The sequence below is a fragment of the Phyllostomus discolor genome, chromosome 10 (genome assembly GCF_004126475.2).
Source record: "Phyllostomus discolor isolate MPI-MPIP mPhyDis1 chromosome 10, mPhyDis1.pri.v3, whole genome shotgun sequence".
NCBI classification, from domain to species: Eukaryota; Metazoa; Chordata; class Mammalia; order Chiroptera; family Phyllostomidae; genus Phyllostomus; species Phyllostomus discolor.
This window is the reverse complement of record NC_040912.2, coordinates 32,599,793-32,617,467: the sequence shown is the minus strand read 5'-3', so window position 1 is coordinate 32,617,467 and position 17,675 is coordinate 32,599,793. Positions and strand designations below refer to the sequence as shown.

Genomic DNA, 17,675 nt, shown 5'->3' with positions numbered 1-17,675 from the left:
GGTAATCAGGATGCTCACAGAAATGGTTGAGCACGGTCACAAAACAGAGGAAAAAGTGAAGGCTATGCAAAGTGAAATAAAGCAAAATATACAGGGAACCAACAATGAAGGGAAGGAAACAGGGAATCAAATCAACGGTTTGGAGCAGAAGAAAGAAATAAACATTCATCCAGAACATAATGAAGAAACAAGATTCAAAAAAAAATGAGGAAAGGCTGAGGAATCTCTGGTAAAAAAAAATAAAAAAATAAAAAAAAAAAAACTTCCCAACGTCCAAATCATAGGGGTACCAGAAGGAGAAAAGGAAGAGCAAGAAATTGAAAACTTATTTGAAAAAATAATGAAGGACAACTCCCCCAATCTGGTGAAGGAAATAGACTTCTAGGAAGTCCAGGAAGCTCAGAGTCCCAAATAAGTTGGATCCAAGGAAGCACACACCAAGGCACATCATAATTACATTACCCAAGATTAAAGATAAAGAAAGAATCTTAAAAGCAGCAAGAGAAAAGGAGACAGTTCCCTACAAAGGGGTTCCCATAAGACCGGCAGCTGATTTCTCAAAAGACACCTTGAAGGCAAGAAGGGGCTGGAAAAAAGTATTTGAAGTCATGAAAGGCAAGAACCTACTACACCCAAGATAATTCTATCCAGCAAAGCCATCATTTAGCAGGGCAGATAAAATGCTTCCCAGATAAGTTCAAGTTAGGAGATTGCCAAGCCCTTATTATATGAAATGTTAAAGGGACTTATCTAAGACAAAGATGATCAAAAATATGAACAATAAAATGACAACAAACTCACAACTATCAAAAACTGAACCTAGAAAGAAAAACTAACTAAGCAAACAACTAAAACAGGAGCAGAATCACAGAAATGGAGATCACATGGAAGATTATCAGTGGGTAGGGGGAGGAGGGACATCGGGGGATAAAGTACAGGGAATAAGAAGCATAAATAGTAGGTACAAAATAGACAGGGGCAGGTTAAGAATAATATAGGAAATGGAGAAGCCAAAGAACTTATATGTATGACCTATGGACATGAACTAAGGTGGGGGAATGCTAGTGGGAGAGGGGTGCAGGGTAGAGGGGAATAAAGGGGAGAAAAAATGGAACAATGGTAACAGCATAATCAATAAAATATACTTTAAAAAAAGAATTTATACAACTCAACACCAGGAAGACAAATAATCCAATTAAAAAATGGGCAAAGGATCTGAATAGACACTTCTCCATAGAGGACACTTCTCCACAGATGGCCAATAGACATAAAAAGATACTCAACATTAGTAGTCAAATTAAATGTAAATTAAAACCACAATGATATATCACCTCTTGCCTACCAGAATAGCAATCATCAGTAAATCAACAAACAAGCGCTGGTGAGGTTGTAGAGAAAAGCGAATCCTCATGCACTGTTGGTGGGAATGCAGACTGGTACAGACACTGTAGAAAGCAGTATGGAGCTTCCTCAAAAAATTACAAATGGAACTACCTTTTGACCCAGTGATCCAACTCCCAAGAATATAGCCTAATAATCCCAAAACACCAACTCAAAAAAATATATGCACCTCTATGCTCATTGCAGTGTTATTTGTTGGGAACCGCCCTGCCTGGTATCAGAAGCTGTAACCCCCACCAAGGCTAAGGCTGAGGGAGCAACCTTGGACCATAAGCCAGAAAAGAGACAAAAGCTTATTTCCCTGGCAGGAGCGCCACTTCTGCTCCTTTTACTTCACCCTGCCTGGCCCCCAGTGCTTGGTCAGTTAGCCAATGACAGGTAAGATTCCCCAAAGAGGGGAACGACCTAAGACAGGCACAATCACGTGGGAGGACCCCAAGGAAGGACTTTGGGGGCTAGAGCAAAAGGGGGTGATGGATCCTCGCCCCTCAGCTTTGACATAGCCTGAGTCCTCTTTGTCTGCGAGAAAATCTCCTAATCTCTTGGCTGCCTTACTTCCCTTGCTCCACCTAAGCCTCAAACAATGACAGAGGGTGGTGTAGCCCTGTGCTGGAAAGGGCGGGTTCTCCGGGTGATCAGGTCTAAGAAAGAATATGTAAAATCCTGTGAAACCTGCTTTGTTTAGAATGCTCTCAATTGAATGATAAGGGTCCAAGGAAGAAGTAAGTTTTTTCCTTAAAGTTTTTTACAGCTCTTTGACCCTGACTCAAAATAGGCCCTCAGACTTCCTTGTTATCTATTGTTTGATCCTTACTTCCTGGCAATGATTAATGAGCTTTACCTGAATTCCTGTGTAAACTAACCCAATAAAAGCCTGCTCAGGTGTGAGAACGGGGCACTTTCCCCTAGGGAGGGTGGCCGAGGTGCTTTCCACTAGAGAGAGTGGCTGTTCCACCCATATTTCCCCACAGGACCTGGTTGTCCGTGTGTATGTTTTTCTCATGTTTCGATGAGCATCCGCAGCCTCGATGGATACCGCTGGCCCAGTATCCTCCACAGTTATTTACAATAGCCAAGATCTGACAACAGCCCAAGTGCCTATCAGTGGATGAGTTGATAAAAAAGCTGTGGTACATTTACACAATTACTACTACACACACACACACACACACACACACACACACAAAGGAAATCTCACCTTCTGCGACAGCATAGATGGGCCTGGAGATTATCATGCTAAATGAAATAAGCCAGTCAGAGAAAGATAAACACCATGTGATCTCACTTATATCTGGAAGCTAATGAACAAAAAACAGGCATGGATACATAGAACAGACTGACAGCCTCAGAGGGGAGGGGCAGTGGGGGACTGGATAAAAGAAGGTGAAGGTTTTAAGCAGATATGTATATATACATATATATAGGTATAAAACATAGATACAGACAACAGTGTGGTGGTAGCCAGAGGGGAAGGGTGGTGGGGGTAAGAAAGACTGTTTGAGTCGATGGGCTTTCAATGATGTAGTGTGCAGATGATGTTTTATTTAGTTGTACACTTGAAACCTGCAATAAATTCAGTAAAAATAAATAAATAAAGTGGGCTAGCTACGCTTTAAAATAGCCCATCTCAAAGGGTGATCTGAGCGAGCTTCAGCATAACCTGAGAATGCGTGAACACATCTCAGGCCCCATCCCAGGCCTACTGCACCGGACAATGTGTCTGTGTGTTGGGGAGAGGGGCGGGTCAAATCGGTGTTCTAATAAGCCTCCGGTTGATACTCGTTAATGTTCGAGAACTATTGCACTAATGTTCAGTATTTGGGAGATAAAAGAAAGGCGAGCAGTGGGAGGACGTGTAGCCGATCTCAGGCTGAGGACCGGATTTTTGAGGGACTGGGCAGAGGCGGCGGGGAGGGAAACGAGTGGCCAGGCTGCAACACAGGGGAAATCCTAAATTTGGCGACTCATCCAGTGCAGGAGCCGTGGGAACGCGAGGAACCCATAGGTGGCGCTGTACCGGCGGTTGACACGGGGGCGGGGTCTGCGGCGAGAAAGCTGGCTGAGCAGTCTTAGGCTCCGGCGCCGCGTGGGGCTGGCAACTCCGCACAGCCGCCGAGGCCGCCACTCTACCGTCGGGTCACGTCGAGAAGCGGGTGAGTCTCTTGAATCATGCTGGCTCGCCACTGGCCTCCCGCCTGCGTGTGTCCCTGCGAGGCCGCGCCGGCTCCCGGGCTCGCACAAGTTGTATCGGGCAGCAAGCCGAGGCAGGACCCAGGCGGCGGTGCCCCGGAGCTAGCGCTGCTCAATCGGCCCCTTTTGCGCCACTCCTCGGCTACTGCCTTCCAGCCCCGCGCTTCGCGGAGCACACCGCTCTGAGGTGGCCGGTCCAGGGGCTGGCAGCCAGGGACTCACAAGAAAGCCTTTTCTCCGGGGTTTCAGGGGCTGTGACGGGCTATTAAGTTTGTCCTTAGGTAGTGTTCTGCTGCAGTTTTGCCAACTTGGCAAGATTGCCACGAGTTTGCATGGCATTAGTACAGAGTGCTTAGAATCGCGCAACTTGTCTTCAGGTTTCCTAGTGACAAGAAGTTTTCATTTTAAGTCTTTGGAGGATTAGTCCTACTCTTTTAGGGTCTGGATTGCGATTCAAGTTCCCACCAAACAGTCGATCAAGGTTTTATTTATTTGTGTCGTGGGTCAATTTCACTGGAGGGGATTTGTAGAGGTAAAATTTACAAACACTTCCAAACTTCTTACTGTGTTCTCTTTGTTTATGTGTGTATCAACATCCTAACATTTAATAAGACATCATTTCATTTAGCATAGAATGTTGAGTACAGGGAAGATACAGTGCTTTAAAACAGCCCAGTAAAGAAACACCTTTCTCCTTCACATAGTTAAATGTGTTAATAAAAGTGTATACTTGAAAGTATAAGTTTGCAAATGCAGTGCAACCACAATGTATTCCAGTTATTGAGTTTCTTCATATTCTGAACTCTTCGACATAAACGTGAGTCAGTCGAGCTGTGTCAATATTTATCAGGAACATGAAGTTAGCGATCCTTTTACAGCTAAATGGAACACTCACATCAAAATATTATTTGCTTTTTAACAGGGATGAAACAGAACTTTGGGTCAAATTCTGCAGTTCCTAATATGTGAACAGTGTGCTGTTTCCTATATATTTTTTCGTGAGAAGATTTAAATGTCGAATTTAAATTATATATTTGGTCAATGTCTGATGTAAACCAACATATTTATTTGACTGACATTTTATTTTCTTGGCTTCTGGGCACAGAGTTGACTGTGGGCCACACAGTCAAAAAGCTCCCTCGCTGCCCTGGGCTTCTCCTTGGCTTTGCTGATTGTCAATCAGCAAAACTGCCAACTTGCTAGATGCCCCAGGACCAGATCTAGACGAGAGCCCTCACCCTTCCCATGCCACTGCCAGTCAGAAGCTTCGTCTTTCTTGAGGATTCATTACACAACCATGCGGTTAGTTGTTGAAATGTCTGCCTTCCCTCCCAGATTTTGACGTTTTTGAGAGCTGAGGCTTCTTCTCACTTAACTTTGTATTCCCACTGCCTGATGTTATTTACACTACAGTTAAAGAAGTAATATTGAATAAGTGTAGATTTGTATGTTAACATCTGTGCCATCCTGCAACTCACAGAGTTAAAAATATCTAAATAGTGTGAATTATTTGATTACAGTAGATAAAAATTCAATTCCTAGACACATATGCACACCAAAGATTATTCTGTTTATAATGTTGGCTAAATCACCAAATGATATTGAATAATACTTCTTAGGGGCAAATACCATAAGCTCCTCTAGAGCAGTCATGAAATCCCACTTATCTTTTCCCCTTCAGTGCCCATCATAGAGTTGAGTTCATAATACTTGATAACTGGCATATACTTAATTTTTTATTGTATTTTTCTATTACCACTTAGTCCCCTTATGCCCCCCTCCCCACCACAATCACCCCACTGTTGTCCGTGTCCATGAGTCCTTTTTCCTTTTTGCTCAATCCCTCCACCCCTTCACTTACCCCTCCACTAGCTGTCATCTGTTCTCCATCTGTGAGTTTGTTGCTATTTTGCTTGTTAATTCAATTTGTTCATTAGATTCCACGTATGAGTGAAATCATATGGTATTTGTCTTTCTCTGACTGGCTTATTTCACTAGCATAATGTTCTCCAGGTCCAGTCATGCTGTCGCAAAGGGTAAAATTTTCTTCTTTTCAGAGGCAAGGGACAAATACCATGTGGTCTCACCTTTAACTGGAGCATAATCAACAAAAGAAAAAAGCAAACAAAATATAACCGGAGTCATGGAAATCAAGAACAATCTAACAATAGCCAGAGGGGAGATGGGAAAGGACAGTGGGGAGAAGGGTTTTCAGGAACTACTATAAAGGGCACATGGACAAAACCAAGGGAGAGAGTGGAAGCAAGGGAGGGAGGTGGGTTTGGCTGGGGTGGGGGGGAAATGCAGACAACTGTAATTGAACACCAATAAAATAATTTAAATAAAAATTAAAAAACAAAAAATTTCTTTTCTACAGCTGAGTAGAATTCTATTGTGTAATGTCCCATAGTTGTTGTATCTAATCATCTACTGATGGACACTTAGGCTACTTCCATATTTTGGTGACTATAAATAACACTGCAATGAACATAGGGGTGCTTATGTTCTTTCAAATTAGTGTTTTGGGTTTCTTCAGATATATTCCCAGAAGTGAGACTGCTGGGTCAAAAGGAAGATTCACTTTTAATTTTTTACGGTATCTTCATGCTGCTTTCCGTAGTGGCTGCACCAATCTGCATTTTCACCAACAGTGCAAAAGTGTTTCCCTTTCTCCACATCCTTGCCAGCACTTGCTGTTTGTTGATTTATTGATGATAGCCATTCTGACAGGTGTGAGGTGGCATCTTATTGTGGTTTTAATTTGCATTTCTCTGATTATTAGTGATATTGAGCATCTTTTCATATGTCTATTAAACATGTATGTCTTCTTTGGAGAAATGTCTATTCAGGTCCTTTGCCCATTTTTTAATTGGATTGTTTGGTTTTTTGGTGTCGTGTTTTGTAAGTGCTTTATGAATTTTGGATATTAACCCCTTATCAGATGTATCGGCAAATATGTTCTCCCATTCTGTGGGTTGTCTTTTTATCTTGTTGATGTTTTCCTTTTCTGTGCAAAAACTTTTTAGTTTGATGCAGTCCTCTTTGTGTATTTTGATTGGCATATACCTTACACAGAACTTTTTCAAATGCCAATGTTATCAACCCAACTCAAACTAACTTAAGGAAAAAAAGGAACATATCAGTTTGTGTAACTAAAATATTCAGAATTTAGTCTCCAGGACTCTAAATACTTAAAATATACCACCAGGACTCTTCTGTGTCCCTATCTCTTGCTTGTGCTTCTGACCTGGGCTTTCTGTTCTGTTAAAAACATCTTTTTCCTTACAGCATGCAGAAGGAAGCATGGTAGGTTTCTATCCCCCTCAACTTAAAATGTTAGGCATGTCTGTTACAGAACAAACAAGGGGGGGGGGGGGCCTGGGATGATGTACTATTATTGAAAGAAGGCCCCGGGTCCGTTATGTCCGCCGCCAGAGGAAAGACGTCTCTCAATGCCAGAGATTTGTGAAAAGGAAAGGAAACGTTTATTTAATGCTATACTAACTTAAAGTAGTGACCTAATGTCTTCACCAAAATCCCAAAGTCCCTTAAAACACCCACAAACACACAGTCCTTCCTTCCTTCCCCCTTTGCCCAGTCCAGAGTACCGTATCTCAGGAAAGGAAATAGAAGTCCATGGCTCAGGCAGTCCTCTGGTTCTTCCCAGTTAGAACTCCCTCTCGACTGGGAGAGCTCCCTGGGTTCCCGGCACCCTCGGCTGAGTCGCCGGGATCTCTGCTAAAACCAGGTGGTGGTTCCCCCTTCTAAAGCTGCAGGGGTCCCCACTCTGCCAGGCCGCGTGGTTCTCTCCTCAGGGCTGCAGGAGTTTACACTCGGTCAAGTCCGCGTGCTTCTCCTTCTCCTCTCAAGGCCAAGGGAGTCTTCACTCTGCCAAAGCCGTGGGGTTCTCTCTTGCAGGGCTGCGCATGGCTCTCCACCCCCCGCAACGGCTGCTGCGTCTCGGTTTAAATCCCGGCGCCAATCTTCCTCTGAAGCCCCATTTCCGGCTCCTCTCACAATTGGCTACAGCTGCCAGATTCCGGGCAGGTGTGGCCCTGTGGTGTGGAGCCAATTATCTCCAGGTTCTTCTGGATCTTATTACAGACCCCTATTTGAGGCTACCCTCTTGGCTGCACCCTGTTACATGTCCTCTTTATCATCACTCCCATATGTACGTCTCAAAGAAGGACTCTTCCTGGTTGAACAAGGGTTGTGAGCCATCTCTAAACCAGTCGACGTGATCAAAGGAGTAGAGAACTGTGATGAGCACAGACTAAGTCACATGCCTGCGGCTATGGCCAAGGTGGAGGCATTTCTCCAAATGGAAGAAATGTTTATGTAATTTTTTATGGGAAAAGAAGGTGGGCAGACCACAACAACAAATATCTTCAGCATGAATATTGTGAAATTTCAAAATAACTAACATAAGGAAAATGTTCTCGGAGTACTTCAACAAAGGCAAATGTTGGCATTCTGTAAATATGGCTCTTCTATAGTCTTTGTGACAATCAAACCCTTAAAAGTTTGGGGAATGTTTTTAAGTACTTTAAAATATTCCTGAAGACAACTTTCCATTTAATGAAGCATTATTATGGATGATCTAAAATACAGAAATACTTGGAATGTTTTCTCTCAATCAAATTATTGTATATCTAATCTGCTTTTTTTATTGAATTTCATTAAGTATTTACAAATTGGCAATGTATTCCTCTGGAAATAAATTTAGACAAATAAAGATAATGAGTAATGTTATGACATCATACGTTCCTCTTTCTAAAAATATTACTCAAGCCTGAATGATGATCTGTGATAGCTATTAAGGAAAAGATTCCTTTATAGGGTAACAATTTAACAAAATGAATTTCCACAGGGCTAACCAGGATAGGGTTCATGTCAGTGACTGAACACAACTCAGCGCCAGTGGAAATATAGCAGCAACTCATGTTTTACCAACAAAAACTAGCCTGTCACTACAATGGGAAAATGACTCTGAAAATGCCACCTTTTGGTCCTTTATGCCACTATCAGGGTTCACCTTATACTTACCTAGAGTGTCCATTTTGTTAATTGTCTGAAAATCAGAATATGTTTACCCTTAAAATCATTTAATTATTATTTCAGATTCTAGTGTCAACCCCAAAAGCCTATTAAATACAACTTACAGAAGTATAATGGTATATCAGCTAACTCCAGCCTCTATTTGATAACATTGTTACTCGCAGAAAAATGAATTTGGCCCTGGCTGGTGTGGCTTAGTGGCTTGAGTGCTGGCCTGCGAACCAAAGGGTCACAGGTTCGATTCCCAGTCAGGGCACATACCTGGGTTGCAGGCCAGGTCCCCAGTAGGGGACGCTCAAGAGGCAACCGCACCTTGATGTTTCTCTCCCTCTCTTTTCCATCCCTTCCCCTCTCTAACAATAAATCAATAAAACATTTCTTTTAAAAAGAAAGAAAAATGAATTCCTAATTCTATTGACCTTTGAGGGGAGTTGGCTTTCCTCTAAATGAGCACCTGGAATTAAATTCCCTAAAATAAAAGACAATATCCAACCCTTTGAATTCCCTATAGAAACCTATGTCAGACACTATACTCCTACTTGGACAAACTAAAGCAGTTGCTATGGACACAGGGGCCCTGGTTTAAAATTCTTACAGATTGTAATGTAAAGTTAAATGTGTAATTAGTCACCAACTGTATTGTATTGCACTTTATTTGCCCCTCTAGACCTTATATGAGTAAATTGTTCATATTGCCCTATCAAACAAGATCATAAAGAGCATAGACTTGAATAAGATAATTATTTTTATTTTTATTTTAATAGGTGTCTGAAGCCATATTTTATAGAATTAATGGAAATTCGACAAAACATCACAAACCAAGAACTTTGGAAAATGAAACCTAGGAGAAATCTAGAAGAAGATGATTATTTGGTAAACATAATAATAGTTAATTAGAACCTGTAAGCATAACTCAAATGCTATTCTATAGCTCATAGTGTGGTTAAAGTGATTTTTCACCTTAGTCTGCTGATACCTTCACTCTGATTCATGCCACTGATACTGTGGTGGGTGAAGGGCAGTGTCGTAAGGAGAGAAGTTATACCTTGACTGACTGCCATGGGCTTAGCTGAATAACCTTGAATGAGTCACTGAAAATCCTGGGTCTTGGTCTATATGTCAAGTGAGAGAGTAGGACTGTATCTTCTCCAGAGCACTTCCAATTTTTTCTAACATTCTTTGGGTGTTTCAAAAGAATCACCAATGCCTATGTATCAGAAGTTTTGCAAGCCTGCATTTTTTTAATAGGTACCGTGGCAGCTTACCAAGAGATCATCAAGTTAATTAATGATTCACTGTTTAACCAAATACATTAGATTTAAAATAAGAATCAGTGGTCCTTCTTTTCCCCTACTCAAGATGAAATGTTTCTGACTGCATTGGTAGCTGAAAAGGTGTTGGAAATTTTTGGTTTCACACTCTTTTTACCTTTCTAAATGATCTCAACTGCAGTTTTAACAGAAATTATTTATTTTACCTTAACTATTTTAACAAGCAAAATAATTAAGATATCATAAGCACATATTCTATAAAAATGTGTGCATAAAATAAAACCATGTTGGTGGCCCAGAGAAATCCCCCAGTTTCTTGGGGTTCGCACACCTCCTGAGATACCTAGGAGCTGCCTCTGCCTGGGCCAAAGCTATTCCTTTAAAATTTTAGCTGTGCCTGAAAAAATAAAATAAAATCATATTTATTTTTCAAGTTAACTGTCCTGCTTGCTGTTGCATAACTCTTCACCTTTAACCAGCAAATTGACCTCAGTTGATAGTTCCTAGATTGCTTTGATGTGAAGAGATGACAGGTGCTTTATCATGCTCGACTCCCGTCTAAATGGACTAATTGGAAAAAGCATTGGATGGAACAGTGATTGATTACTGAAAGTAAAATTTAAATGGTGAGAGGTCATTTTTAAACATCAAGAATTATGGAGAACTATGTAAAGTAAAGTTACCATGCATAAAATGAGGAAATGAGCGAGATAATCACTAGTATTTGGAGCATTAAAATGTTATGGTTCTATAAATGGAGCTATAAAAAATGAGGAATAACATATTGGGTGAGAAAGTGAATTTATTCATCAAGTAACAATATGAAACACTCTGATATACTTTCTCATTTTGAGGATTTTTTTTTACAGTTTGCTGATATATTAGTCAATTGAGGAAATGACAAAATATTCAATGTAACCTTTTGTTCCTAACTAGAAATAGAACTGGGTAAAGAACTGTAACTTTCTCAGGAGATAGATTATTTGTCTGCCAGCATTTACACAGATGAGGCATTGTAGAAACATAAAATCAAAGACATGACATGACAGAAATTACAGATTTTTTTCTTTCAGTAATGACTTATTCCTCATCTTCTGTACTAGAATTAATGAAGAATTAGTTCTTCATTCTTTGCTGAGATTTACCCAGGAAGCAATAAAAAATATTTAAAACACACAGCTGTTAAAATTTATGTTTTATTATTTTTACCCAAGATTACTAGATTTTTTTTGTTCATTTTTTAATTTTAGTTTCCTAGTTGCGTTATTTTGAATCCTTTTATGCCTTTAGGATAGAAACACAGTGTCCTTTGCTTTAGGGGAGCATGTATTTATCTGAAGCATGTATTTGTTTTGAAAAACGAGTAACAGAAATTAGTGGAGAACCCCAGTGTGGCTGCGTGAACCTGCGATCGGTGGTACATAGACCGTGCTGTCTCTTCAGCCAGCCAGTGTCCGAAAGCAAGGCTCTGAATGACCTTTTTTACTGATGAGCACAGTGAGCAATAAGTAATTAGTTTAAGGGATTTCCATTGTTTTAATTTTAAGATGTTTGTTTTCTTTTCTTTGTAGAATAAGAACTCTGGGGAGACCAGCATGCTGAGAGAACCTGTGCTTTTGCAGAAGCTTCAGCAAAAACAAGAACTCTTCCCAGAGTGGCGCTTGCCAATTAAAATTGCTGCTATTGTATCATCTCTGACTTTTCTTTACACTCTTCTGAGGGAAGTAATTCACCCCTTTGTAACTTCCCATCAGCAGTATCTTTATAAAATTCCAATCCTGGTCATCAACAAAGTCTTGCCGATGGTTTCCATCACCCTCTTGGCACTGGTTTATTTGCCAGGTGTGATAGCAGCGGTTGTACAGCTTCGTAACGGAACCAAGTATAAGAAATTTCCTCACTGGTTGGACAGGTGGATGTTAACAAGGAAACAGTTTGGGCTTCTCAGTTTCTTTTTTGCCGTCCTGCATGCACTTTATAGTTTATCCTATCCCATGAGGCGATCCTACAGATACAAGTTGCTAAACTGGGCATATCAACAGGTAAGATAGCGAGATTGACAATATCACTAAACCAAAAAGTCTAAGTCACCTAACAGATTAACTCTTTGTCAGGTTAATATCAATACCTCCAGTCCCAGTTGAAACCCTGTGTTGAGCAAGTAATCTGTACATTTAAAATGTTTTATTATTGCATTGGGGCTTGTGTAGTTTTACGTTGAGCAATTTATTTTAAGCTGAAAATAGTGAACTGTAACTTTAACAATATAAACAAATATTTTGTTCATGGAAAGGGCAACATTTCCATTTTCTACCACCCTCACAAGACTACTTTTTAATGCTAATTTTTCTTATTTTCTGCTTCTTTACCACATGTGCATGCACATTACAATTCTAATCATTAAAAAAATATTATGTAAATAGATTATATCAATGTTGCATTCAGGGAAAGTGATTGATAGCTCCTATGTCATTTCTTTTACAGGAATGCAAAAACAAGTTATAATTTTGTACAGGCCTCTAGTTATCAGGCCCTCCGGAGCAGCTGGAGGGAGTGTAGACGGGGGTTCGTATGCAGAAACCAAGTGTTCTTTACATTCTTTCCTCTTTTCACCCTTCGGTAGGTGCAACAAAATAAAGAAGATGCCTGGATTGAGCATGATGTTTGGAGAATGGAAATTTATGTGTCTCTGGGAATTGTAGCCCTTGCAATACTGGCTCTGCTGGCTGTGACATCTATTCCATCTGTGAGTGACTCTTTGACATGGAGAGAATTTCACTACATTCAGGTAAGTGATATATAAAATGATTCTATTCCCTCAGAGAGGTAAATCTTGTTGTGCTTATAATACCATCAAGTATATTGACTTTGCCCCATAAAAATAACAAATGGCCCTGGCCAGTGTGGCTCAGTTGGTTGGAGCATCATCCTGTAATTGAAAGGTTGTGGGTTTGATTCCTGGTCCAGGCACAGGTGCATATGACCCCTGTTCCAAACAGGTAGGATCCCAGGTCCGGCGTTGATCCCCAGTCTCAGCACGTGCAGGAGGCAACCAAATGATGCTTCTCTCTCACCTCAATGTTTCTCTCTCTCCTTTCCTTTCTCTAAAACAGCAATGAAAAAAATGTCCTCAGGTGAGGATAAAAAATAATAATAACAAATGGTTTTCCAATAGCAAAGATCCTACACTTGTTTCAGTGAATAATGTGCTCTTCTATCATTTTCCCTATTGCTGGTACAGAGAAGTGTTTTCTACATGAATAAAGGACCTTACTCTAAGGAAAATATTTCTAACATCTATAGCTTGTTAAACAATTTGCTATCCATCTAATAACTATAAATGTGATATTTTAGAAATTTAATATTTGATTTTTTTAGTTCCTCCAAAATAAAAACATTCTTTTGCCTATTGCCTAATTTTATTCATGCCTTTTAAGTTACACAGCTCTGTACCATCCATAAAAAGTCATCTCTCCTTGAAATATGGAGTTTTATCTACCAAAGGTATTCTGATACATAATTTTAAATGCTTTTTCAAAGTTACATTTTATGTAGCTTGCTCATGTGAAGTTTCTCGGTATTCTTGGCATTCAAACTATTTCAGATTTGCTAAGGTTAATCTTCTAGTAGTAAATTACACCCTAAAAAGCTTTATGTGCCAGAATTCATAAGGGGATCCATGTTGAACAAGAATCAAAGGACTAAATTTAATTAAGTCATAAGCACTACCAAGATTTCATAAATTACATAGCTTTAGCCCATATGGGTAGACATCTTTGGACATTCCCACAAAATGTGGCATTCCCCACAATCCTTTCTGCATGTTCATACATATATTCCTACAAGCACTTTATCAGTACATCTGATGAGGCTGAAAAGTATGCCTTCATCTGAATTATTCCAACATGGCTTAGAGATGGTGCCCTATTTTCCAAGTGCAGTATTTGCTGATTTGGTAGGTTCAGCCTGATAGCCAATGGAGTTCTCTGTTCCCGAGCACTGTCCGTCACACATGTGCTGAGCACCCTACCTTTCAAATTTAGTCAGGAATTCAAGCACTGCATCCGGATGACTGAGCGCATTTCCCTGTGTGCACAACACCTAGCTCATAATAAGGATATCATACACATTTGGTAAATTTAACCTTCAGCCAGTCACATGTACTTTTTAATAACCTAGACGCTTTTCATTTACAATCCAGGAACTGATTACTCTCCGATTTATGTTGGAGATTTATATCTGAAAGTAGAAGCTTAAGTATCTGATTATATTCATTGAGGCTTAAGAGTACTTACTGCTGAATAATTATGAGTTGGATTTGTTCTGGCAGGTTAATGACCATTTCCAGTAAGTGAATAGGAGTCAGAGTTCTGTAGAAGAGCTATTGTCAGGATGCCATTAAATTATTTAGGTGAACAGCGATTTTTAAGCATCTTTATCTGGATGGTGTCAGTATCCCAGTACAGGCTGAAATTTTTCTTCACATTTTTATATCTCTGTTTTGTTCAAACATCAAAATAACTGTTGGTATTTTTCCAGTTTGTCAGAATGTTTGGTTTTTGTTTTAACATAGGCCAAGCTCATTCGCATACTGAAGTCACATACCAAAATCTTCAGTATTCATATACCAAAGTCAGTCACTTTAGTCACCTTCACAATGAGTAAAGATCACCAAATTCGAATTGATTTTTGCACTGATCTTCAGTCAACCCAGCACTATTTATTGAACATCTAAAATGCACAAATCACTGTGTTGATCCCGTAGGGATCCTGTGCTGAGTAAGACAGAGTCCCTGATTTTAGATGTCTCTTGATCGGCAGAATTAAGTCAAGTGCACAAGAGACAAACTGTCACGAAGTAAATGTCATAAAAGAGATGAACACAGTGTGGAGAATGGGAAGACAGTGTTGTTGATTAGCTGAGTCCAAAAGGAGTATGGTTGTGAATTTTCTTAATTTAAATAGCCTGGAGACAAAGGCATTACCCAAAAGTGGGGGTAAGGTGGGGACATGTAAAAAAGAATGGAAAGGTATGAGTAGACATTTTGAGAAATGTCATAGGAAAACAATTACAGATAAATGGAAGAATTTCCAAGCAACAGAATCCAGATGAACAGATTCAGATGAAGTAGGATGGAATAAACTCTTATTGAACCAATCTTTACCTAGAGAATTTTTTTTTTCTTTTGCAGAGCAAGCTGGGCATTGTTTGCCTTCTCCTGGGCACAATACATGCATTGATTTTTGCCTGGAATAAATGGGTGGATATAAAACAGTTTGTATGGTATACACCTCCAACTTTTATGATCGCCGTTTTCCTTCCGATTGTCGTCCTGACGTGTAAGGCCATACTGTTCCTGCCGTGCTTGAGAAAGAAGATACTGAAGATCAGACATGGTTGGGAAGACGTCACCAAAGTTAATAAAGTCGAGATGTCTTCCCAGTTGTAGAGTTACTGTTTACAACATTTTTGTTCAAATTTTATATATTTGATCATAAGCATTTCAAATGTGTATTTGTTTAATAAAATGACCGCTGAGGGTCTTAGTGTATCTCTTACTCTCTGAGTGATGAGTTTGAAATATGTGTATTTCCTTTCAGAGTTGATTCAAAGCAAGAAATAAAATCATCTTCAGCACATTCTCTATGTTCAGTAAAGCTAAATAATCACATCTGAGTTGTCAGACTGCATAACATTATTAATAAGAAATGACCTTGAAATACCAGTACTTGCTACTTATTAAAAGGTATCATGAGCCGTGAAAAAATGTATTATCTGAGTCTACCATACAAGTATATCCAGTGTTTATGATCGTTGTTAAAGAACTTTCATTTTCTTTTCATTTTCCCTAATGGGGTGTGATTCATGGAACATCTCACTCAAAATTACACAGATTATGTCTAGCACAAGTAAAGCAGCAGAATAATTGCAGATACACAGGCAGACAAAATAAAACTCAAGCTATTCAGGAAAAAAAGTCGATTCAATTTTCTCCATCCGAGTTATGCACCACTCATTTGAATTTAGCTTAACACACTGGCAAAAGCAGACCATGACACAGTTCCCCAATGATCACCCTCTACGTCTACTCGCAGGACTCTTAACCCAACAAACTAACCACAGCCCTTCTCTTTTGTATGAGTAAATCATTTATTGTGACTAACACAACAGAGCTAATGGTACAAATTAGGCAAAACAAGTAGTATGTGTGTTGAGTGGAGTCCAGTTTTTTCGTTGTTCTATTACAAAGGACAATTATTACATTGGGACTAAGAAGCCTTCTGGTGTATAAATTTGAATTCTATGCACTATTGGGGCTCAGATATATAGAGACTTGTCTGCAGCTATTGAAGAAAGGAGTTGAGAGTAGCACACTTAGAACCAGCAGACAATAGTGCCCTTGAGAAGTAATTCACAAGAGAAAAAAGAATCTAGGGCTTTAGGAGTGCAAACCAGATGCAGCAAGGGACATAGCTATGGATCCACGTAACTAAGCGTGACACATACAAGCAACCAGCTCTGAGATGCAGCAGTCGAGTACCTGCACTCTCACCTGCATTGCAAGATGGCAAAGTATCAACATGTCCAGTAGTGAGAGGAAGAAATCAAGTTTTAACCTTCCTGCTTTCAAGACCTCATAGAGGCTGCAGCTTCGGAACAGGGTTCCAACCAGAAGTGGTACTTGGATGAAGCTTTCAAGTTCTGGCTTGGTTATTGGAATCCTGTCTCTGTTAGCCATTGTACTAACAGGCCTATTCTGAAACACAAAATAAACCCTTTGGATAATTCCCAGCAATAAGAGAAAGTAGACTTAACAAAGGCCTTGGAAGTAAAGCATAAGACATCAAGATTCATTTTGTATTCGTAGGCTGTTGAAAACTAGACTATCCACTCTGCATCTTTTCTGAAAGTTATCAATGATCATGTAGTATTTTTATAAGCAGAAGTCTTAAAAAGAACAAATATATTTTGGTATAAGCTTGGATTTCCTTTGTTCACTCAATAAACACTTATAGAGCACCTCCCATATATATATATATATATATATATATATATATATATATATATACCAGGCCCAGTGTTGGAGGATATATATATCAAGATAAAAATGACCTAGTCCCTGCTCATAGTCTCAAAGGGAAGAGAATTTTAATGCGGCAATGGATTCTAGACTAGCTGGGATCACTAAAGGACAAAATGGGCAGTTCTGTTTCAAAGGGCTAAGTCAAGAAGGTGTGAAATTGATCCAAAATAAGGGGAACTATTTGGACTGGGTGTTAAAGTATAAGTAGGAGTCCTTCAGAGAGAGTAGAAAGATGCATAGCATGGCGAGCAATATGGAGGTACAAAATGCTGGGATGAAATGTGTTGGAAGGACACAAGTCTTAGAAAATGTGAAGGAAATAGCAGATTGGTGAAGACACAAGCCAGATAGATCAATAAAGTCATTGACTGACACAAAACTAAGTTAAGACCCTGTTTCAGGGAGTGGGGAAGCCACTGATAAAACTCTAAACAGGAGCTTAACGTGGTCAGATTTGCATTTTAGAAAGATCTGTCAACTGTCCCAGAGATGGATTTGATGGTGGGGGGCCAAGGTGGAAAGCTGAAAGAAGGAGACAATACAATATTCCAAGACAGAGGCAGTAAGTTCTTAAATGGAGGTCATAACAGAGGGGGTGGATAAAAGAGTAGAGCTAATATAATATGGCAGAGGACAGAATGTCTATGAATTCATGACCAATATATTATGA

General features: G+C 39.7%; 1 protein-coding gene across 2 annotated transcripts; it reads left to right on the top strand.

Annotated features, from left to right (window-relative positions):
• Nucleotides 1–3,420: 3,420 nt before the first annotated feature.
• On the top strand, nt 3,421–15,560 carry STEAP1 (STEAP family member 1). 2 transcript variants are annotated; one of them, XM_028525673.2, is made up of 5 exons: nt 3,421–3,554; nt 9,414–9,522; nt 11,492–11,962; nt 12,544–12,708; nt 15,113–15,560. In XM_028525673.2, the coding sequence occupies exons 2-5, from the start codon at nt 9,442–9,444 to the stop codon at nt 15,368–15,370; spliced, it is 975 nt and encodes a 324-aa protein (XP_028381474.1). In that variant the 5' UTR covers nt 3,421–3,554; nt 9,414–9,441; the 3' UTR covers nt 15,371–15,560. The 2 variants fall into 2 exon arrangements, with proteins under 2 accessions (XP_028381474.1, XP_035866538.1); XM_036010645.1 differs by lacking the exon at nt 9,414–9,522 and having other exon boundaries at nt 3,446–3,554.
• The last annotated feature ends 2,115 nt before the right edge of the window (nt 15,561–17,675 follow it).

Excerpts from the sequence above, each read along its gene's own strand:
- STEAP1 (XM_028525673.2), top strand. The coding sequence starts at position 9,442 with ATGGAAATTCGACAAAACATCACAAACCAAGAACTTTGGAAAATGAAA. Across the intron at positions 11,963-12,543 it reads TAAACTGGGCATATCAACAG|GTGCAACAAAATAAAGAAGA; the intron begins GTAAGATAGCGA and ends ACCCTTCGGTAG. Across the intron at positions 12,709-15,112 it reads GAGAATTTCACTACATTCAG|AGCAAGCTGGGCATTGTTTG; the intron begins GTAAGTGATATA and ends TTTCTTTTGCAG.